Source organism: Festucalex cinctus, chromosome 16 (assembly GCF_051991245.1).
Source record: "Festucalex cinctus isolate MCC-2025b chromosome 16, RoL_Fcin_1.0, whole genome shotgun sequence".
In the NCBI taxonomy this organism is placed as follows: Eukaryota; Metazoa; Chordata; class Actinopteri; order Syngnathiformes; family Syngnathidae; genus Festucalex; species Festucalex cinctus.
In genome coordinates this window covers 446,021-470,691 of record NC_135426.1, presented here as the reverse complement: position 1 = coordinate 470,691, position 24,671 = coordinate 446,021, and the positions used below count along the sequence as shown (strand labels likewise).

The 24,671-nt window shown below is 40.4% G+C and overlaps 1 protein-coding gene and 1 long non-coding RNA gene across 2 annotated transcripts; one reads left to right on the top strand and one right to left on the bottom strand.

Moving 5' to 3' along the window:
* Nucleotides 1-18: 18 nt before the first annotated feature.
* Nucleotides 19-9,714, bottom strand: LOC144003882 (uncharacterized). Its single transcript, XR_013279120.1, has 4 exons — nucleotides 9,597-9,714; nucleotides 6,394-6,501; nucleotides 488-1,514; nucleotides 19-174 (listed from the first exon to the last, which is right to left on the bottom strand). It is a non-coding gene; the product is annotated as an uncharacterized LOC144003882 (long non-coding RNA).
* Nucleotides 9,628-22,550, top strand: LOC144003880 (G1/S-specific cyclin-D2-like). Its single transcript, XM_077500541.1, has 5 exons — nucleotides 9,628-10,108; nucleotides 10,736-10,951; nucleotides 13,961-14,120; nucleotides 15,207-15,355; nucleotides 20,578-22,550. Exons 1-5 carry the CDS (start codon nucleotides 9,875-9,877, stop codon nucleotides 20,737-20,739), a joined length of 921 nt encoding a protein of 306 aa, XP_077356667.1. The 5' UTR covers nucleotides 9,628-9,874; the 3' UTR covers nucleotides 20,740-22,550.
* Nucleotides 22,551-24,671: the final 2,121 nt, after the last annotated feature.

Below are 24,671 nucleotides of genomic sequence, written 5' to 3'. Positions count from 1 at the left end.
TATTTTACTTGCATTTCAACTCAAATATTGACGTAACGTTAGAACGTTAAGTCTACTGTTTTTGTGTGTGTGTGGCTTTCAACAGCCTTCGAGCTGCTCCCTTGTCTGGTTCAACACTTGTACAGCAAGCACAAGGTTGGGATACTCCGGAGACGGGTGTCTGTTCACAAAATGCTGCATGAAAAATGAAAACAAGATAAGCTCGGGGCACCTATTAGGACGCTAAGTTTGCCAAAATTGACGAAGCTTTGTGTTAACGTTAACTCGCAACATTTAGACAAATGCAAAAGCTAACAGAAGACATTAAACTAACATTAACCACTGACTGAACAAGCTTAACTTAGATGGCAATGACATTCTAGTAATATATATTATTCATTAATAATAGTAACGACAATAACTTTGGTATCGTTTTGTGACAGTTATTGCCCCGAAAGCAAACTACACTACTGCTAGCTAGTTAGCCCGATAGTTAGCATAGTCTTACCTTAGCACAGTCCGATTTACATACTCCGTAGGCACACCGCTTCATCATTTTGGAGGTCCGGAGCTTGTTAATGGTTGTCACTCTTCTTCCGTAAAGTTTTATGGTGGTTAGCAGTCTCGTAAGCCATCAAATAAAATCGATCAGACTATGGACGTCATCGAGAGCTGAGTAAAGCTTGACGGACTATGCTTACAAAGCAACGGTTGCTAAATGTGTGATTGGTCAATGCTCGTTTGGGGGGCGGAGTTTGTGAAAGGTCAATTTGCGCCGCCAGTTGCCTTCACGGAAACTACCTGGGCGGGGGGCGGGGAGAGAGAGACAAAAAAAAAGAAAAAATGCCATCGAACGGACCAATCAGAAGCGAGCTACGCCCCGCCATCTACGGCGTTCAAGGATTGGCGACGTGTGCACCGCAGCCAGCCACGAGCGACGCGGCACTTAAAATTCATGATGATCTACGGCGATCATCAACGCGAGAGCAAACGTGGAGGCATAAATTAGGCTTTAAAATTCATGAACGCGGTAGATCACATCAATGCGAGAGCAAACGTGGAGGCATAAATTAGGCTTAAACGCCTCAGTATGCTTCTGCGAGAGGCTCGCATGGAGGCGTTACGGCGTAGCTCCACTCGTGCGTTTGCCTTCCGACTTGTGCGCAATACACATCTGTGTCTGCTGGAGTTTCACACCAAGTCCCGCTGTCGCTATGGCTGGGACACCACAGAGTGGCGATTCCTCTGCATTTTATGACGGATTCAGGAAGTTCAATTTAATTCAGAAACACGAAACAAAGCCGGGGGGAGAGTAAGTTCATCACCGTGGCAATTAATTATTGCCAATTTGCACCGGTGTCGGCCGTAAACTCGGCAAAACCCAACAGCCATGCGCTTAGCGAACACAGTTTTTTTTTTTTTTTTTAAGTTATTGTTGTTTTCCGCCTCTCGTCCCAGGCACATATCCACATGCACAGCTGTGGTCTCCGAGCAGGAAGTCGATTTGCGCCGCCAGTTGCCTTCACGGAAACTATCTGGGCGGGGAGAGAGAGAGAAAAAAAAGAAAAATTGCCATCAAACGGACCAATCAGAAGCGAGCTACACCCAGCCATCTACGCCATCTAAGGATTGGCGACGTGTGCACCGCAGCCGGCCACGAGCGACGCGGCACTTAAAATTCATGGCTCGCGTCGATCATGTGACTTACAGCGATCATCAACGTGAGAGCAAACGTAGAGGCATAAATTAGGCTTTAGGAGTAGGACTAGATAAGTTTTTAACTTCTTCCTACTCCCTTTGGACATGTAAACCATCACAAATAATTGCTATGAATTTCTTCTTTAAATTTTTATTTGCTACTTGTTTATGTTTATATGTTATGTTTATATGTTCAATAAACAAACAAACAAACCAAACAAACGAACATTTAGTACTAAACACTAAAATAATGTAAAATGAAAAATGCATCACAGTGAATGTAGCGTTAAAAAATAAAAATCTCATACTGTGCTGCTTATTTACCAACCAGTTGCAGCACTGGTTGTAGCGCCCCCCCACACACACACACACACATCCTTGTACATATATCTTTGTGAGGACATCCATTGACATAATGCATTTCCTAGAGCCTTACCCTAACCGCAACCATCAAAAATGATTGCCTAAACCTAACCCTTACCCTAACCCCAACCATAACCCAATTCAAACCTAAACTCTAAAACCAAGTCTTGACCTTCAAAAAGAGGTCTTGCAAAGTGAGGACTGGCCAAAATGTCCTCACTTCACAAAAATGTCCTCATTCTGTTGGATAAAGACGTATTTTGGTCCTCACTATGTATTATGTACAGGAACCCCCCCCCCCCCCCCACACACACACACACACGCTCGCTCGTTCACACCACGCGCGCACACGCAAATGAACAAAATAACGAATATATTATTTCAGGATTGTTTAATGTTACTTTGGGTGATTCAGTAAATTAGCTGCCCGGCAAAATTTCCTAACTTTATTATGTGGGACAGACGACGCTGAACATAACTCTAACGTTACTTCGCCAAGCAAGTGGGGTCATCATACTAACGTTATTAGTTTAGATATGGACAACAATAAGACGGGAAATTCAAATGCACTTGCCTTGAATTCTTTGTACAAGTCTGGATGTCCATGTTTCGCTAAGTTGGATGCGTCTCCCTTTCGTCTGGAAACTGTTTCGGCATCTCAAACCTTGCGCATCAACCTCAAATCCAAAGTCATACGCGACTTTTGGTGTTTTTTCTTCTCAACTAATGGAGGGGCCGCTGCAGTTGAAGACGACGCAGATGTGCGGGCTACTTCCATGTTGCATGCATGTTGCTCTACTTCCTTGTTATTATTATTGTTTTATTAATAATAATCAAACTTTACAGCACAAGTATACAAAAGAACGTTGTATACAATCTTAAACAATCACTTGCCAGGGGGTATATACAAAAATCACATACATCCAAAAACTTTATAGGTAGTACAAATACTAATTGTTTTCAAAGCCTTTTTGTTCAGTGAGCTCCTAATCAATTTTATATAAGAAAAAATGTCATTATGGAAGTGTTCAAAGTTAGGTTTTTGGTTGCTATATTTGCATTTGTGGAGATAGAATTTAGCTAAGATAATTAACAAGTTTATTATAAAATATGCATCCTTTGTTTGTTTCCTAAAATAAAATAAAGCATTCTCCCATTTTAGACTAAAATCCTTATGTAACTGTGAAGTAATAAATCGAGAAAAGTCCTTCCAAAAGGTTGTAGAATAGACGCAGATCCAGAAGAGGTGCTGGACAGTCTCAGGATGACTTCCACAGAAAGAACAGTTCTCATCAATGTCCCTTTTGAATTTTTTCATGTACTGATTAGCAGGATAACATTTGTGAAGGATTTTATATGAAACTTCTTTTACCTTATTTGCTACTAAATATTTGTTCGGGGTTGTCCATACTTTTTTCCAGGCAACATCATTTACAAAAGAGTTCCAAAAAGATATAACAAAAGGACTGGATACAGAGTATCTTTGGAATAATGCTCGGATATTTCTATTACCATTCGTATAATGTGCCAAGCAGATTTCCCCGACGTGTGTTTCCATAGGATTGGGAGGAGAAACAGATAGTATATTTGGTTGAAAGTTCTTAAATAACATTATTACACCAGTTGGAATAGCATCAAAAAGTAGAGCATACTCTTTAGGTGTAACTGGAAACTCATAAGTACCTAAAAATTCAGCATAGGACATAAGTTGACCATTGTTATTAAACAGCTGTCTCACAAAAACAATCTGTTTCTCGACCCACTTAGAGAAAAACAAAGATTTATTTTTATACAATATATTTCTATTATTCCAAATCAGATATTTATGGGGTGAGAAGTTATGCTTGTATATAAGAGACCATGCTAACAGAACTTGTTTGTGAAACATGGAAAGCTTCACCGGAAGTTTATCTATATTGTAGTCACAGCTTAATATTAAACTTAATCCACCAAACCTAGAAAATATATAATGAGGAATAAAATTCCAGATGGAGACAGGATTTTTCAAAAAATGTTTTGCCCAATTAATTTTGAACGCATTGTTGAAAGTGGTAAAATCCAAAACATTAAGACCACCGTGTTCATAGTCATTCATCAACACACTTTTTCTAATATAAAGGGTTTTATTTTTCCATAGAAAGTTAAATAGCATTCGGTCAATATCCTCACAAGTTTTCCAATCCACATACAGAGAAATAGCTGCAAACTTAAATCCCTTTGTAACCACCGATTTAATCTGGATTGTGTCTCTTTAATAATTTTGGGAAAATTTGTGGTTATTCTTTCTTTAGGGTCTTTACATATATTCACACCTAAATAGGTTACTTTGTCATAAATAGATATATTACAAATCCTCTGATCGTTACAATTTTTGACAGACAATAATTGGCATTTGTTTAAATTTAAAATTAATCCAGAAGCTTTAGAAAAACAGTCTATGAATTGTAAGGCAATTGGCACCTGATCTGTGTTTTTGAGAAAAACTGTGGTGTCATCTGCCAATTGGCAGACGATTATCTCTCTATCTGCTATAGTAATTCCTTTCACCTTGTTATCAGTGATGTAAGAAGCAAAAATTTTAGTACACAGTATAAACAGATAGGGACTTATGGGGCAACCTTGGCGAACACCTCGATTCAAATGGAACCGAGGTGTCGTACCGGTTTTCATTCTAATTGAACTATTGGCATTAGCATATAAAACCTTCACAGCGTAACAAAAGATATCACCAAAACCAAACTTTTTGAGTGAGAGAAATATAAACTCGTGCTCAATCGAGTCAAAGGCTTTGTATAAGTCTAGGAAGAGAATAAACGAATCATCAACTATAAGGTCTGAATAGTCTAAAATGTCTAAGATAAGTCTAATATTATTAGAGATATGTCTATCCGTCATGAATCCTGACTGCGTCTCATCTATAATTTTACTCAAAATGTCTTTAAATTTCCTGGCCAGCAATAAAGCTATTATTTTATAATCATTATTCAAAAGGCTTATCGGTCTTCAGTTGTCAATATAAAGCAAGTTCTTTTTGGGCTTAAGAATTAAGGTAATAAGACCTTGAGTGAGACTTGGGGGAAGACTTCCCCTTTCCAAACTTTCATTATAAACCTGTAACAGAAACGGAGCTAATTGAGAAGCAAATAGTTTATAGAATTCTGCTACCAAGCCATCTGTTCCTGGAGACTTATTATTTTTAAGGAGATCAATAGATTTCAGTACCTCTTCTTCTGTAAATTGACTGTCACAATAAAGCCTATTTGATTCCTCTATTCTTTTTATATCGTTTATAGAATTAATAAATTGAGTAGCAATATTTTTATTATAATTGGATTCATATAGTTTTGAGAAGAAATTACTGCAGAATTGAGGGATAGTTCTGGCATCATCGGTAACGCTACCATTTATGTTCAGTTGTTGAATCGTATTAGTTTTAGCCCTGTGTTTCTCCAAGCGGAAAAAATAAGCTGAATTTTGCTCTCCTTCCTCTATCCATCTTTTTCGGGAGCGAATAAACGCACCTTCAGCTTTTTGACGATATAGCTCATCCAGTTTAAGTTGATAGGTCCTAATTTGCAATTTATCCTCCTCCGAGACTTCATTAGGTTATCTGCCTTATTAGTTTTTCTTCTTCTGCTGCCTTTAATTTAGCCACTTTAGCTCCATACTGTCTCAAAAATGTACCCGCCTCAAATTTAAAAAGTTCCCAATTTGTAATATAAGACTTTTCTTTATCTGCCTTTTCTTTAAGTTCTTTATTAAACGCAAAATTTCACATTTCACAGGATTATGGTTCAAGAGCGATGTATTTAATTTCCAATATGATGATCTCGTGGGATTATTTGTAGTAGAAAGTTGCAAATTAATATATATTGCTCTGTGGTCGGTGAGTGGCGTTGTGAGGATATTGACCGTTACATTGTCCTTAGATAGGCTGTCTGAAATTAACCAGTAATCAATACGTGATTTCTTAGTGCCAGAATGATTACTCCAGGTAAATGCGACTTCATCCAGGAATTTCTGTCTCCAAATATCAGTATAGTTTAAATTTATCTATAAAAGCCTCTATTTTAGAATTTGTTCTATGATACTGTGTAGGGGGCCATCTGTCTATAGTATCATTTAATGTAACATTAAAGTCTAAACCAATTAAGATAATTAAGTTGGGATATTTAGAGAGCCAAAAAGAAATCCTCGTATCTAACGAATCAATTAGTTTGTCATTTTCAGGTTTGGAATTATAACCATACACATTCACAACTAAAAGGATGGTGTAATGACATTCAACTACAATACAAATATAGTGGCCTAAAGAATCGCATTCGGAATGTAGAACAGTTCCACCAAAAGTACCTTTATGAGTTGAGCCTCCAGCAGACCTCTCAGAACCATGCGAATACCACGTATCATTCCCCCATTGACATTTCCAGAAGTTCACATCAGCAGCTACAGAATGGCTATCTTGAAAAAAACAAAAATCACTTTTAAATGTTTTTGCAAACAAAAATAAGGCTTTGCGTTTACAAGCCTGTCTTAACCCCCTGGCATTAAGCGAAATAACAGATAACGACAATGCAAAAAAACAAGCAAAAAATTAAACAACAAGCAATAGCAAAAAAAGAACGTGTTGAATGCTTATTCAATAAATCCTCAATAAGGGACCAAGCATTGCAGTTTCAAAAAAAGAAATAATAATTACGGTAAAATAATATAAATATACTTCAGATACTTACACCTATCAAATGCGGATTGAGAAAGGAAAAGAAAAAAAATAGCCTTACTATATTGCACAAAATATTCTTTTCTTTTCTTTTTCTCCCCCTCTCCTTCCCTCTTCTTCCCTTCTTTTCCCCCTTCTCTTCTCTTTCCCTTCTTTCTTCTCCGCCCCCTTACTCTCTAAATATACATCTTTCCAAAACCACAAACATAGAAATTCCCTGCAAACAAATAATCAACTCCAAACAGCTCCTTTTTAGATCTTGTTTTCCCTTTTTATCCTTGTTATGGAAAGACTTCTATCCCGTCGACGAATGCTCTGCATCCTACGTAATAGGCCTTTTTATTTTCATTGCGCGCTTTCTCAATGATCAGCCACAATTTGCTCTGGCGTTCTCTTTCAATCTCTCTGACAAATCCTCGGCAAACTTCAGATCAGGGTTCTCCTTCAAGAACCTGGATGTCTTCGCTGCTTTCCACAGGACGTCTCTGGTCATTCAGGAGATGAATTGGATGATGATAGCTCTGGGTCTGGTGCTTCTAGGTCTCTTGGGTCCAACGCGGTGCACTATGTCAATGGTGTCGAAAAGACGATTTTTGCACTCAGGAAGCACAGCTTGGCAGATTTCAATACTGATCTTCCTTACATCCTCTTTTTCAATTTCTTTGACTCCAAAGAGCTTGAGATTCCACCTTCTGGAATACCGCTCAAGGTCTGTGATCCTTTGCTGGTTTACATCCATGCGTTCCTCCTGTTTGGATACCTTTTGCTCCAGTGAGACAACTTTTCCTTTCATCTCTTTAACCTCCTCGCAAACAAAATCCACAGTTTTTCTGATACCAGCAATTTGCATCATAAGGTCATCCATTCTTTGATTTATTAATTTTGAGAAAGCCTCAACCACATCCACGTTCTCTGCCTTGGAATGCATTACTTTCTTGGGTGCCGGAGAAAGGCTCGGTGAGACAGGTAGAGTTGGAAACTCGTCCGTCATTTCTTCCGTCCTCGGGAATGCTAGTGGAACAGCCGTATACTCATGGCAGTTGTCAATCAACGGGTTCACACATGCACTCGCCTGGTTAGCATGAGCCGTTAGCTGTAACTTAGTTCTGGAAGAGCTCGACCTTTTGCCATCACGATTCGACATTTGGCCGTTTGACTCACCAAAGATCGCTCTTCTTCAACTCAAGGACTCGAAAAAACTTTGAAAGGTCTGAGTTGATACGATGTTTTTACCGTTTTTCTAATACAAGCTTGCTCTGCTCGGCAGTAAGCGTCTACTTACTCGGCCATCTTGGAACGCCCCCCCTACTTCCTTGTTATTGTCGCAGCGGGAGGGTAGTCACGTGACGTCATTAGACGTTAAATGGGTTGCCAGATAAGCGCTCATATCCACCCAGTTTACATGATGTAAGCTTGTGTGAGTGAGTGTGTGTGGGATTAATAATTAAAAAAAATAAATAAATCCCCAAAACAACACAAAAGACGCGGCCAGATATGCCGCCTCGATACCAACGATACTTCGGGTATTGTAGAAAAGGCAGTACCGTCACATTTTCAGAATCTTGGCATTGACTTGGCACCGAAGTATCGGTTCTTGTGACAACCCTAACCATAACACGTCAGCAACTAGCTAGCCTCTATAAGCGCCGTTAGCTTCTTTCTCTGAATGGTCTCATTCCTTTTGATATTTTTGTTGTATTTGAGTCCTCTTATCCTTTTTTTTTGGAATTCCACAAAGTGCAGTGCGTAGTAATGATTGCCACAGTAACATGCAAGAACTCATAGCTTGCTTGAACTAGCCAGTCAGCTTCCTTTTATCTTGTAATAGCCTCAGTCTTTTAAATCACTTTTTTTTGTACTTTAATTTAGACATTTTTCACCATTTTTAACCTCCAATAATTGCAGTAGATTGTAGATGTGTGGCTAATGAACAACAAAGGAATTTATTGCCACCATAAACATGCAACAAGATACACTGTCACTTCGCTGAGTTAGCTTCCTTTCCTCTTTACATCTTACATTTGATGTAGACGTTTCATTTTTTCATCAGTACACTACAATGTAGACTATTTGTGTTTGTGTATGCATGATATCATGCAAACGCTAGCCTCCTTTATGCTTTAAATGATGTATCTATTCAATTGTAGAAACACAATTTTGTTTTTATTTTTTACATTTAGGACGTTTTAACCTCAAATTTGGAGAATGGAGAATAGTGTTTATGCTTTTATTTCCACCTTAACATTAAAGGAGCTACCTATAAGCTCAGTTAGCCTAATTTCCTCTTAAAAATAACGTCTGGGGTTTATAATTTGTATTTTAGACCTCTTTGACCTCCTGACTTTAGCTCCCATAAATGCAATAAAGGCAGTAGAATTATTGTGTGTGCGCGTTTATTTCCACATAAAAATCTTAGGAGCTAGCTAGTCAGGTTAGTTAGTCTCTTTAAAAAGACGTTTTGTCTGGTTTATTTATATTACTTATTAATAAAATATATATTTTACTAATATTTACCGCAATTTACCTCCAATAAATGTTTAAGAATGTAAATTGGGTTTTGTACATTTATTGCCACCATAAAATGTGAGAGAGAAAGAGAAAGAGCTAGCCAGCCTGCTAGCTAGCGAATTTGCTCACTTTGTGTCCTTCCTCGTTGAATGACCTGTGTAAAAGTTTTTTTTTTCTTTCTACTTTCTAAAGTGGAAAGTTTGCGATTTTTTTTTTCTCGGAATATTGTCTCCACCCCCTAAAAAAATATACGTGGCCCTAATACGCCGTCGTACGGTGAGAACGTAAAATGTGGGTAATTATGACTTTTTATTTTGAGTGTTCTTACTTTATAAGTTGCTCGCCTCTATTTTGAAGGCTTTGACCGGAAGTTCCGCTTCTCCCTTCGCGCTAACTTGACAGTAGAAGAAGGAGAGGGAGAAGGAGAAGGAGACGACGGGGCGAACCAGGGAGCAAGACTGAAACCGAAAAGTTTGCAGTCTCGGCCTCCTGCTTCGACCAGGGCGCGTCTCCTCCTCCTCCTGCACGTTGTCTACAACATTGGGACACTTTTATCGTGTTCATATTTTCGTCACCAAACGCGAAGAAGAGCGGGGGCCCCGAGTCATGGAGCTTTACTGCATGGAGTCGGACTCGGACTCGGACTCGGACTCGGACTCAGACTCGGCGGCGGCAGTAGTGTTAGCCCCGATGGACCCGAACATCCTTCACGATGACCGGGTCTTGCAAAACCTGCTGACCATCGAGGACAGCTTCTTGCCGCAGTGCTCCTATTTCCAGCGGGTCCAGAAGGAAATTGAGCCGTACATGAGGCGAGTCGTGGCGGGTTGGATGCTCGAGGTTGGTAGCGTTTGTTTGTTTGTTTGTTTGTTTTTTGTTTTTTCTTCCCTCCATACTAGCACTGGCTAATTAGCACTTTTATTATTGCCAAGCGTTGACACGGCCGAAATGGATGTTGTTTTGTCCGACTTGTGTGACAATTAAGTGGGGATGGATGAGTCACCAAAAGGCGTGGGAGAGTCGGAAATTCCAGCACGAAGACAATTCAGCTTCATAAAGACGTAGTTAGCCTAGCTTGATATTTACTTGTGCTAGTGGTGTTAAAATGGTCTAACTGCGTGAAAGAGTTAGGCCGAACGACACACGGCTACGTCATCTTAATTTACAGCCGAAAAAAAAAAAGACTTTTGCTCACCATAGAAATTCTTAATTTTTCAAAACTGCGCAGGCAGACAGCATGGCGAAGTGAAATTTTTCGTCGTGTGTGCGAAGTATTCGTGACAGTTTGCAACACTTTTTGTTTAATGTGCATAAAAGCCCAAAACTGGGCCTAGTTTGCCCGATTTCTTCTTATTACATTTCTGCAACTTAAAAAGCGAATGAGTGCTTTTAACAATTGACTCCACTCCAGCCTACATGCACAAAGTCATATTCTTTCTTTGCTCAAATGCAAACCCCCCCCTCCAGGTGTGCGAGGCCGAGAACAGCGAAGAGGACATCTTCCCACTGGCCATCAATTATTTGGATCGATTCCTTGCTGTGATGCCCACCAGGAAGAATTATCTGCAGCTGTTGGGTGCCGTCTGCCTCTTCCTGGCTTCCAAATTAAAGGAGAGCAGGCCCATCTCTGCCGAGCGGCTGTGCATGTACACGGACAACTCCATCACCACGCCGGAACTGCTGGTAAGAAACGCTCTCGACTCACGAGACTCAAGTGCTAAGGGGCGAGTTGGTTTCACAGGAAGCTTCCGATTCTCCCGTGCCTGTAGAGGAGTGCAATGCCATCTAGTGTTCGACACTCGAGCTCCCTTGGAAAAAGGACTCATTTTCAGGTTGCACCACACGAAAGAAACAAAGCACAAGATTTCGGTCATGAGCGAGTTGTTGTGAATGTACGCGTTGATTGGCAAAGTCATTGGGCTGCCATGTTGGCCCATTTAGGTCACGTTCACTGTCATAGTGTTACGATGTGCAGTATTCCTGGATATCCTCACAGGAAGGCCAGAGGAAAGCGGCAGTGGCTCTTCAGCTGGAAGAGCGGCGAGGGGAGGGGACATCTGTCCGGGAAGTGAGCGCATGGACCTCCAAGCTCAAAGCAGCTTCCCTCCACGGGGGTGTTAAATGGTTAAATGCTAGCATGTGTGCGGCCACTGTCAATCATCTGCTTGTACCAGCCGGTCCAATTGTTATGGGTCTGAAGAGATCTTCGTAGCACAACTATTGGAAGTACCATTGATCTGAATATATGATAGCCGATAGGCCAAGACTCTTGAAGTCACAAGGCTGCCATATTGCTCCTCCCAAGCAACCTTTCTTTCTTGGCATACAATCCGATACATTTGTAGTACAGAAATTGGAGAGCATTTGAGACAGTACTTCGTAGATTTATCATGTTTTAAATTTGTTCAATATAAACAAAAGGACTTCAGACATTTTGCAACTTGCCTTAAAGGGATAGTTGGGATTTTTTTACATTAATCTCTATTTCATCCTCACCTTCAGTGTGTGCGATCATCACTGACTTACCCCTGACAGCGTTCTGTGACACGACTTCTGGTCCGGTGTTGGACGAGAGAAAAATAGTCCAGCAAGTTGGCTGGGGTCACCGAAATAAAGCGTTTTTCTTCTAAAAACAATTTGTGATACATTTGCATCACTCAACTCCTTTCTGAAAAAAAGTCAGGCGACATTACCGCCGGGCACTATTTTTCTGTTCGTTCGTATCACTGCGCGTCGCCCCGCATACAGCTGATAGACGCGCACTAATCTACAAGTTGTTTGTCTTTTCGAAGGCGGAAGCCGCGCGGATCAGCTGCCTGCAGCGCGTTAATCAGCTGCCTACAGGGCACCGCGCAGTGATTCGAACGAACAGAAAAATAGTGCCCGGCTGTAATGGCGTCTGGCTTTTTTCAGAAAGGAGTTTAATGACCCAAGCCAACCTGCTGGACTACTGTCCTCTCGACCAACACCGGACCAGAACTCGTGTCACAGAACGCTGTCAGAGGTAAGTCAGTGCTGATCGCACACACTGGAGGTGAGGATGAAATAGAGATTCATGTAAAAAAAATCCCAACCCATCCCTTTAAATACATGTATAAATGATGTGCTTAATTATGTTTACAGGAAGAAACTGTTTATGAAAGAATTCTAACTATAATTCAAAGGTTGCCTCTGCCAAATCTAATATTGGTGTCTCAGGGGTTCTTCAAAGCAGCACATACCATCCACTTTTTTGTGTGTTAAAAATAGTGAGCACCCCGCCATAAAAACCTGCCCTTATACTAAGTACCTATGAGCTGTCTCATCTGTACATATAGCGTATAGTTGATACAGTAGTCTGCTCACGAGGTGGGAGGAGCAAGATGACCGCCCTGTGACTTGAACGGCTTGCACTTGCGTGTATGGGCTATTGGCTATCCAGTCATATATTCAGGTCAGTGTGAAGTTACCGTGGTGGGGAAGCCATTTTGGATGTGTGACAAAATCCCGCCAACATCAAAGTGCGCCAATGCAAATATTAGACTTGGAGAACAGGAAGTCCCGTTTGTCTGCCCCACCCTCGCTTATCTGCCAACTTATAAGGATAAATGACAGCTGGCAGAAATAAAAAAAAAAAATCTGGCACATATTCAATGTCAAATGACAATGCGTGTAAATGTTTGACGCAAATGATTCCTGCTCAACTTTGTTATATGTGAAAGCATGAAAAAACACGTCAACGCAGGCATCTAAATGAAATGAATGATTGTCAATGCAGCTGCAAATGGTAAAAATTCACGTTCTACTTTTGTTAGCAAGAGTATGAAAACTTAGAAACACTATTTTATTGTACACTTGTAACAGATATAAAATGTGTGATTAATTGTGAGTTAACTAATAGTCATGCAATTAATTATGATTTCAAAAAATGAATAACCTGACACACCTACTTTTTTATTTGGTGTTTAATTATTGCACAGAAGTAATACACGTAAAAAAAAAAAAAAAAAAACTAATACTGAAACTAACACATTAAAATGAAGCATTTTCTAAACAAGTCAAACTAATAAAAATTGACCAACCTGAAAACGAATTAAAACTAAATCATTCAGTCATTCATTCATTTATTTATTTTCTTGACCGGTTATTCCTCACAAAGGTTACAACTAAGTCATTAAAAAAAAAACACTCATAAAAGGAATTCAAATGAAAAAAAATCCAAAAGGCTAATAATAATAATAATAATAATGATGATAATGCTTTTCATTGCTTATTAAGGAAAAGCTTTGCGGAAGCGAGGGAGGCCCGAGCTATGGAACGCACATGCACACACCTCCCTCGTCTTGTGATGGGAAGGAAAAGGAAGGAAGGCGAGCGTGTCACATGTCAACCGACCAACCGTCACTGTGCACACAAAGGATGTGAGGAAGGAATATGCATGACGATGATGATGATGCTAGGCCAGTTGAGCTTGCCTGGACATTTGCGATGGATGGATGGATGATTGGTTGACTTGATGGACGGATGAATGGCTGGATGGGTGATTTTCGAGGTGAATGTGTAATGCGACAGTATAATGCGGTTGTGTGTAAACATGATGATGATGATGTGTTGAGTCAAAAAAGGTGCTTTCAAGTTTTTTTGTCCTTGTGAATTGTGGTTGCAAGTGGGAAGGAAGTTGATGCAAGTTGTTGCTGATGTGTGTGTTTTGAGGACTGGGAGATGTTGGTGCTGGGCAAATTGCGCTGGAACATGGCGGCCGTCACCCCCAACGACTTTGTGGAGCAGATCTTGCGCCGGCTGCCCCTGCCCGAAGAAAAGGTGGCCATGATCCGCAAGCACACGCAGACCTTCATCACCTTGTGCGCTACAGGTAACGGCGCCATTCACGCACGCACACACCTCTTTTTCCCAGCATGAGTAATCCGTGAGCCTCCTCCTCCTTCTCTTCCTCTTTGTGTCCGTGTTGACAAGGGCGGTTGAAAAAGTCCCATCATCTTCCCGGCCCGCCCGTCCAAAATGAAATTCCCCGAGAAGCGCAAACTCATCCCCTCTCGGTGTGATGATCCCGCTCGGGATTTTCAGCGTGAAAGGGGCCTGCGAATGGAATGTCAGGAAACAAGCAGCTTGCTTGAGAAGCACTCAACAAGCTCTTACATTGACTTGACTTCTTCCCACACCTTTCTTCTTCCACAAGTTTGGCTTTGTTAGCGTGCAGATCCCCTTTTGGAACTTCCTCTTCTGGATCAGAAGTTGCGATGAAAAGGCCACTCGATGATGGGCACACATTTGATTTCATAGTCAAAAAAATCTATTTGCTTTGAATGGAAGTTGTTTTTTCTTGCAAAATGTTTCCATTAGGGCTGCAGCTGATGATTTTTATTTTATTTTTTTTCAATCAAGTCGTTAATCATTGAAGTCATCAGATGAAAATGAACACCCATGTGAGGTTGACTTGTCAAATTTGACTGTAGTATCTGTGACTGAATGTGTGGGATGGCTTGAAAAGGAAGGTGTGGCCTGGTGAGTGACGTGGGTGTCAGTGAATGCGAGCTCATCATTTTTCATTCAGTGTGACGTGATCATGTGTTTCCAAACGGCGTCCATCCATTCTCTTGCAGACGGTGGCTCCTCCGACCTGGCTCCGTGCCAGTTTTTTTTTTTTTTTTTTTTTTAAATTATTATTATTTTTTATTATTATTTGTGGTCACGTTTTTCGAGCGCTTCAATGTAGTCGTTTTCCCGTCGTTTGGACGTGTTGCCGGAGCACTTCCTGGTGCGTGCCATTCAGACGAGGACTGCTGGGAGTCGTGGTCATAAGAGGATTCCTGCTCTGCTTTTCCAATCCTGTTTTCCTCCGAGGGGGAATTTGAAATTGAGAGCCTGGGAGAAAAAAAAAAAAAAGCGCACTGGAGGATTCCTGATCTCCTTCTCCTCCTCCTCCTCCTGGTCTTATCAGATGAGGGTCTGGCCATGAACCCGCCATCCATGATTGCCAGTGGCAGCGTGGGGGCCGCCGTCTGTGGCCTGCAGCTGGAGCGCAAGGACCCCAGGCTGACTAAAGACAAGCTGACGGAGCTGCTGGCCAAGATGACCAACACTGAAGTGGTGAGTGCCACGCAAAACGCACGCCGCATTCAACGCGTTTGCCGCCACCGCCGTGAACACATTCTTGCGGTTGCACGCATGCAATTTGTGCTTTGCTCCTCCTGCTGGATGAGCGAGCGCTTCCGCGTTGCTCTTGTCAAAATCATACAACAACAACAAAAAGTTCGATTGTAATCCAAAAAGATGGGGAAAAGGTAGTAAGTGATTAAATCATACTGCATATAAAAGAGAAAAAAAATGTCATTTAAAATGTGTACATGTCAAAAAAAAAAAAAAAAAAAAGCTCTGAAATATGGAGCATGTCAAATGAACAAAAAACCCGACTGCTGTACCGTGCTGGATCTGAAAAGTCCAATCAAGCAAAACTAACGGGCTCAACATCAAATCTTGTCAAGTTTGACATTACAAAAAAAATAAATAAATAAATGTGTTGCTGATGTCACATGATCTATTAAGCATGTGTAAAAAGTCCAATTGATCATTCCTATAAAAATAGTCTTAACTACTCATTTCATTTAATAATCCATCAATCATTCGTTTTACTGTAAGTTGATCAAATCCTAAAAGTCAAATGAAGTCAAAGTAGTCACCCTTTTGCCCCAGTTTCCTCTGCATTCATTTAGGAGAGGCGGAACCCGATCGACCCCTTTGACTTGACGCCATCAAGAGCCTGGATTCTTAGAACTATTTTGTGTCTGGATGGGTCAAGGATGTCGGCTGCATTCAACACGACAATGTTTGTCGACTGTCTTTCGTCTGGTTTAGAATCGCTGCCGGCAGCCGAAAGAATGATCTCATCTCTGTTTGAGCTATTAGAGCATCTGTCGGCCGCGCACAAGTTCACCATAGCATTGGTAGCTCATTTATCAACTGTTTGACCTATTTTCTAGCTCACACTGATTGTTTTCTAATTCACTCGCGTTGATGGCCTGACCCCCACCGCTAGGGGCGCTCTTCAACATGACGTCGCACTGGAAGGGTTTATAAAGACTCGGTTCCCATCATGCACATTGAAGAGCCGTTCAAATGACTCGATTCGTTAATCATGAATAGACTCAACTGAAAAGGCGGCCAAACCAGCGTCCGGTTTAGGGTTGCGCATGAGGACTGACACTGCTGTTAGCTTGCTGTTAGCTCGCAGTCACCGCTCAACTCTGGCAACAGGTGCTGTATAATACAACATCAGAATAGTGATGCCTTAGCGCTCTTACCTGGGGCTTGAACTGACTTCAGGACGAAGTTGTGTGACTGACGTCTGGCCCAACAGTTTGATGCATATATATTGCCATTGTTCACAAACCCCGAATAGAGGAGCACATCTTCAGCCCAGATGACACGCTTCCGGTAACAACTTCAAAATAAAAGTGCTCCAATGCATTGATCCACATATACTACTTGGTAAGGTAAGGTTTATTTAGAAATTTGGTTTCTCACAGCCCCGCGTACGGTCATGCATACTGCCGTTAGCTTGACTACGACTATCTCAGCGGCTATCCGAGGCAGAAATGTCGTTTCAGCCCTAGGTTTAATAATCGTTTTTGTACGATTATGCCTATTTTGTTGTCGTGGAGGGTAATAATCAAAATCGTAATTGAATTTTGATTAATTGCACAGCCCTAGTTTCAGTATTAACCAACCACTAGGGGTGTGAATTGCCTAGTACCTGACGATACGATCCGTATCACGATTCATAGGTCACGATTCGATTCAATGCCGATTAATCCCGATATGAATTTACAAGTCGATTGTTGTGATTTTTTTTTTTTTTACCCAAATTTAGAAAATAACATTCAGTAAACTTGTACATGTACACTGTAAGATTTGTATGAAAATTTATTGTTTATTGATCTCAAACTTCAGTTTTATAACTGTGAGCCACTGTATTTAACAAACGGGTTGTAACCTTTTTTCCATATTAGAACAGCATTGAATTAAAATGTTAAGGCTTAATGTTCCATTAATATAGCATTGATCCACATATACTACTTGGTAAGGTAAGGTTTATTTTGAAATTTGGTTTCTCACAGCCCCGCGTACGGTCATGCATACTGCCGTTAGCTTGACTACGACTATCTCAGCGGCTATCCGAGGCAGAAATGTCGTTTCAGCCCTAGGTTTAATAATCGTTTTTGTACGATTATGCCTATTTTGTTGTCGTGGAGGGTAATAATCAAAATCGTAATTGAATTTTGATTAATTGCACAGCCCTAGTTTCAGTATTAACCAACCACTAGGGGTGTGAATTGCCTAGTACCTGACGATACGATCCGTATCACGATTCATAGGTCACGATTCGATTCAATGCCGATTAATCCCGATATGAATTTACAAGTCGATTGTTGTGATTTTTTTTTTTTTTACCCAAATTTAGAAAATAACATTCAGTAAACTTGTACATGTACACTGTAAGATTTGTATGAAAATTTATTGTTTATTGATCTCAAACTTCAGTTTTATAACTGTGAGCCACTGTATTTAACAAACGGGTTGTAACCTTTTTTCCATATTAGAACAGCATTGAATTAAAATGTTAAGGCTTAATGTTCCATTAATATAACATTCTTCCATGCTTAAGGTGTGAAAGTTAGACGTTTTGTTGAATATTTTTTCATCAAAAATGGATGTTAATCGATTCGGCTGCCTATTGAATTGCGTGCTTTAGTATCGCGATATATTGCCGAATCGATTTTTTTTTTAACACCCCTACGGCAACCACCGTCTGTTTTTTTTTTTTTTTTTTTTTTTTAATTCATAAGGAGTGCGTCTAATCAAGAGTGCTCCAGTAATGAATTCACTTTTGTTCACCCCAACAACATGATCTGCTTCTCTGTCCTCCTCGCGTGTCTTTAGCCTCCACTTACTCTTAACTTTGCGGCAACAGTTTTCTTGCACAATTTACAATTTAATTTGTTTTTTTGTTCAGCATTATAACTGACCTCTTGTAGCAAAACAGCCTCCACACAACGAAGCTCACTCCCACTTTGCCGAAGACGCGACAAAACCGGCTACAGCTCTTGCACGCTCCGACATTGTTTTTTATGCAGCAGCGAACGACGTGTGGACGTCCAAATTGACATCGCGATGTATAATGTTACACGTTACCTCAATTTTGCCGCATTTCACATTTTGATCAGCCAAAAAAATACAGCAGTAATATCGTAGACGATATCATATGGGACACCCGAGAAACAAAACAACAAAAAGTCATCTCAATTGCAAATCAAAAACCAAATATGAAACAACAAAATTGCAAACGCAAATGAAAAAGACAAACAAAAATGTAACGCAAACACGCACAAAAAATACACTAACACAAAAAACAAAAAGGTTGTCTGTTGATTTTTCTCTAAAAATGTCCAATTGTTTGATGGTTTGTGTATTATTACACCATGTTACCAGTGGGTGTGTTATCCTCAAACTTGTTTTCAATTGCATGTGAAACAATAATTCATTTGATTTTTACAAAAAATTAAAAATTATGAGTACTTAATTGTGAGTTAGTGGTAAATTTTCAAGTAACTTGCATTCGTGCCCGAAATTTCAAGATGCTTGAATTTTCAGGAGCGGATTTGGAATGGAAAGCTGTTGTGCCTGTTAATAAAACATAATCAAACCAACTTCCAAATTGACGGGGGTGAATGAATGAACGAACGAATGAATAAACGAACAAACAAACCCTTTTGTGTATGAATATATTCTATCATGACATCTATCTGATTGATTCCGTCCACCTCATTGTTCAGACAAATCACCGGCAAGCGTATGACACCATGTACTGCAAATACTGTATGTTACATTGGCCATTGGGTGGTGCTGTGTTGCAACTATTGTTGTTCAAATGGGGTCACGTGGTGACGAAAGTGCCAAGTGTCTTCATTAAAACAAATACAAGTCATACTACTTAATGGTAGTTTGAGTTAAGATTACGGTTATGTTTAGTGTTATAGTTAGGTTTAGGTTTAGGCTACTTACTGTTTGTTGTAATTTTGCAACACTTATTTAGCATGTCTCACCTGTGCATTAGGTTGTCCTGACGGTAACCGGCCGGACGCCAGCGGGAGACTACGTTGCGTTCAAATTGCCAAGTAGACATTGGACATATCAGGGACTTAAACGTGGCTCTTGTACGGCAACATCTGGCATAATCAATCCATCAAAGACCGCTATTGGTGCTCAGTACTGTCTAAAACTGATTTTTAAATGGAATTTTGTCACTGTCATGAATTCATATGCTGCCAATCACACGAATAGCCATATTCGATTGATTGTATATAAGTGTTGAGTTAAGAGTTCTTTTAATTCCTACTCTGGCTGAAGGCACTGTCACTGGGAGGTGTTTCCAAAGCGCTTTTGTGCAGCTGTCACTCATGATTCCACGCCCCGCTCAGTTGACACCACACCCCCACGTAACATTTGGGTCAAAAGTCTGAAACTGAAAAAAGGAAACTTGAAACTGGAAGAAAAGAGATCTGAAAGTGAAAAACGATTTGAAAGTGAAAAAAAAATATTTGAAACTGAAAAAATGTGTTGAAACCCCCCCAAAAATAAGATCTGAATCTGAAAAGAAAAAAAACATGCAACTGAAAAAAACAAGACCTCAAATGTCAAAATATATATTGAAGCAAAAAATGAAAATAATTTATTCAAAGGCAGGACCGAAGTGAATCAAAATTCATTTTGACCCAAAAAAAACTTTTCACGTTTATTTTTATTTTGAATACTTTTTCATATTTTGTGAAATTCAAGATCAACACAACAATTTTCATTTCAAGTTTTATTTTTTCAAGTACAAAACTTTTGACCCTAATTTGACTCCATACACGTGTTTCCAGTAGTGCTCCACTCAAGACTCCGCCCTCCGAAAGTTTGTTTTGTGTTTGCGGTATTTCGTTTTGTGTTTGTGGTAACCTTTCTGTTGTGTTGTTCTGGTTTTTGTGTTTGTGTTTTTTTATTTGTGTTTGCACTTGTTTTTTGTTTTTTTACGTTTTTTTTTTGTCTGTTTTTTGTGATTACCTTTTTCGTTGGTGTGATTTTTTTTTTTGATTTTTTTTTTGATTTTTTTTTTTTTTTGATTTTCAGTCATGTTTAGTTTTTTGTTTTTACGTTTTGCACTTCAGGGCCACCGTAGTATTCAATCTTCAGTCTGTGCATAAACCTTTTGCATTGGGTCCAACAAATGGTCGTCTTTCCAAGTAACCCTTGGGCCGCGCTTGTGTTTTTAGGATTGTTTGCGCGCGTGCCAGGAGCAGATCGAGAGCGTCCTGGCCGCCAGCCTCCAGCAGAGTCGGGCAGGAGCCGCCAACGGTGCCAACAAGTCCAGAGAGCAGCAACAGCAGCAGGACCAGTCCAGCACGCCCACGGACGTGCGTGACGTCAACTTGTGAAGCCCCGACCCTTCCACAACCTCATTTGTTCTCAAGTGATGGACTGACAATCCAACAATTTCTTACTCGTGAGACATTTTCAGTTTGCTTCTTTTTGGTTGGTTTGGCCGCGAACCAACGTTTTGTCGCATGTATCAAACACAAGCTATTTAAGCATCTTGAAACTTGATAGTGCCTTCGGTTTCCCCCACGTGGCGAGCGGAAGCCTGAATATATTTTCATACTTGAAGACAAATAGCTTATTCAATCTATTCTTTTGAGAGCAACAACAAAAACGTGTATATTTAGCTCGTATTTAGTTTACGTTACTCTTAGCATCTTAGCAGTTATTCCATTTAATGGGGGTTTTGCTAGCTTTCGCCGCTAGCCGTGGCCGCCCACACCCGTGGTGCTGCTGGGGGCACGTCACAGGAGGAGTGGGCTGGGCCCGCTCACACAGGAAGTGTGGAGGATGCCGAAAGGTGGCAGTGATGTCGAGTCGGGGGGTTTCGCGGAGGTTGCGAGCGAGCGAGTGGGACAGGCGCAGGTGTCGGGAAAGAAGCGGGAAGAATGTAAGCTATCCTGGTTTTTGTTTGTGAACAAGCTAGCGGAGACGAAGACGGGGACGAGGAGGTTCCGGGATGCTGTTGAAGCATCGCTCCGCCAAATTGCTTTTGGACTTGTGGAGCGAGGCGTGACATAGGAACAAAATTGATGCACTTTGAAGAAAAACAAAAAGGCGTTCCTTCTGGATGCAGATGCGGATGGCGCTCAAGGAGAGTTCGTTTTGGTTTGTAGGGTCTTTTGCTTTTTTAAGTTATTAATTTTTTTTTTCTTTTTTTTTTTTTTGAGGGCTGGATTCCCACACGGGGTGATGAAAGCTGGTGATTGACCAAGAAAAGACCAGTCATATGTAGACTTGTATTTTTATTTTATTTTTTTATTTTATGCGTATGTGTTTGATTTAATCGTACTTGAATTTTCATAGCCAAATATTTGTTTCCAGTTATTCTAGGGCTGAAAATCGTGTTTGTATTCAACTCGTGCAAGTTTGTCATATGTCAGCGTGCGCGATTAATTTTGTTCACCTTGTGAGTTAAGACTGTACATAGAAATACGAAAAATCGACATGCCCCCCAATAAACGGATATTTTGAGTGACTATTTCCACAAAGCAAAATGTTTGCAGGTGGAAAAAAAACTGGTGTGTCAAAGTGTTGAACAGTAAAAGTTGACATATTATTTCTCTTTGCTGCTACAAAAAGCTTCTTTTTGTTTTTGTCCTTAACAAATTTGTGTTTCACTTGTTTGCTGCTATTCTGATTTTATTACTGTGTATACTTCAGAAGTCATCTTTTTGCTTTTTTTTTTTTTTTTTTTTTGAGGGAACGCCAGAGTTTGGTGCGGGACTGGAAGTACTTGTGTTTCTTATTGTATCATTGGTTGTATTCTTGCTGCTTCCTTGTAATTTGATTTGTGTACCTCAGGTTCATTTGGACGGATCGAGCGTTACCTCATCACACACTTACTTTTCCATTTTGCAGAGGGAGGGAGGATGCTTTTCTTTTCAAATCAGATTCCACTGTGCTTTCAATGGCGAGAAAGAAAAGAAAAAAAAACAAAAACATTTCAACTGTGTGGTGCTGCTCCAAACACGCCCTGTACTGTATGATAGACATCTATCAAAATGACCAAAGTTGATTTTAGATTGAAGTGGAATCGTCTTTATTTTTGAGGTACCAGCAGAATGTTTGCTGTGGTTTTGATCCTCCCCCATTTTGTTTCCACACAGTGTACCTCAACATATTCTCAATAAATCGGCAAAAAAAATCACCCATCTTGGCATGTTCTTGTCCTTGCCTTTTGTGGCACCTAGAGGGCGATAGAGAACACGTTAAGTTTGTTTATCGGTGTAGCGATAATTGGGTCGTCTTTTGGACGAATTAATAATCTGGATGTTACAGAGGTAAATTGTATTTACCTCGATAACCTCTGGGGCACCACGTTGTTTTCTTCTTCTTCTTCTTCTTCTTTATTCTCCGCAAACGATCACGATTTTGGGTACCTAAACATTCACGAAAACTCACCGAAATTTGCACACTCTTCGGGCCCGGCGAAAAATTTGATAATATAAAGTCGTCATAACAACGCGACTCTATAGCGCCCCCTAGCGTGGAAAAATAAAAACCAAGCCCGGCACGTTTGACCTAGAGCTACGGAAATTGGCAGGCACTTGTACCACGCACAAAAGGTCAATTGGGACCATGTAGCGAAAATGTACAGGAAGTGAGCTATGATTTTTTTAATGTCCAATTTTGGCCGATTTTGGCACATTCACTGTGGTCATGCTTTTTCCCCCCTTTGCAAACATTTTTCATCCAATTGACTTCAAACTTGGCATTTATCATCTCAAGACCTGAGAGAACAACTGGGCAAAACATCTTGCCTTTTCGAAATACTATATGACGGGGGCGGGGCATCAAATATTGCCTTTAAAATTTCATTTGTCCAGAAAGAGCAAATGCTTAATAACTCCCATGTTCAAGCTCCAAAAAATCTCAAACTTCTCAGGCAACGTAATAGTCACGGCCTGAAAACATCTATATGATAAAATTCAGTTATACATATAGCGCCACCTAGTGGTAACAATAAATGCCATACTTTACGTTTTTAGCTACTGTGCCGAGCTCGTTGAAGGGATCCAGTTGACAATTGGTCAGAAAAGCCTTAAGATGTTGATCATGCCCCACACCGAATATTGTAACTTTTCGCCAAAGGGCGTGGCCGCTACGGTAACGTAAAGTCTGAAGATTTTTCGTGACAATAAAAGCTGCATTAACTTGACCGAGATGATCCTATCTTCTCAAAATTTCACACATTTGATGAGAGTCCAGCCCTAAAGACATCTACGAACTTGTATTTCATCTTACTGATATCGCCACCTAGTGGCAATTTTTTTTCTTACAAATTTTCTTCTACGTTTTTCTCCAAACACGTTAACCGGACCTACCTCATATTTGCTCAGATGAGGGTTTCGGCCTTCACGATGTCACAACACGAAGTTTGTGAGTTTTCGCGAATTGCTGTGGGCGTGGCTAAGCGCTGTTCGCCAAGAAAACAACGTCAGTTTTGAGGGTCTAAACATGCACAGAAACTCATGAAACCTGGCACACACATCTGGCCTGGTACAATGAGCAATATTTTATTGTTGATTGTGCTATTTTTTACAGAAATGACTCAATAGCGCCCTCTAGAAAATCTTAACGAAGCAGCCCCGGTTGTACCTTTAAGCAAGATCGACGAAAATTTTTAGGTGTATGAGGGAGCCCAAGACCTACAAAAAAGTCTCTTGGACCTATTTGCTAAAATGAACAGGAAGTGAGCTACGAATTTTTGAATGTCCCATTTTTGACGATTTTTGCACATTTACAGGGGGCATACTTTTGCCCACTTCTCCTACACGTTTCATCCGACTGAGTTAAGACTTGACCTGGACCATGTCAAGACCTGAGCCAATGACAAGGGGAAAAATCTTGACTTTTCGAAATACTCTTTGATGAGGGCGGGGCATCAAAATTTGTGTTTCGCACTGAAAAAGGATATGCTGAATAACTCCCCGGTACATGCTCCCAAAAATCCCAAACTTGACATGTATGTTTATAGTCAAGGCCTGAAGCTATCTCTATGACAACATTCAGTTATATATGCAGCGCCACCTAGCCCTTGAGGCATGAAAAAAAAATACCCCACTTATGGTATTTTTACAAAAATTGTAAACACGTTTCGCAATGAAAAAGGAAATGCTTGATAACTCCCCGGTACATGGTCCAAAAAATTCCAAATTTGACATGTATGTATCGTCAAGGCCTGAAGGTTTCTCTATGACAACATTCAGTTATATATGCAGCGCCACCTAGCCCTTGAGGCAGAAAAAAAAAATACCCCACTTATGGT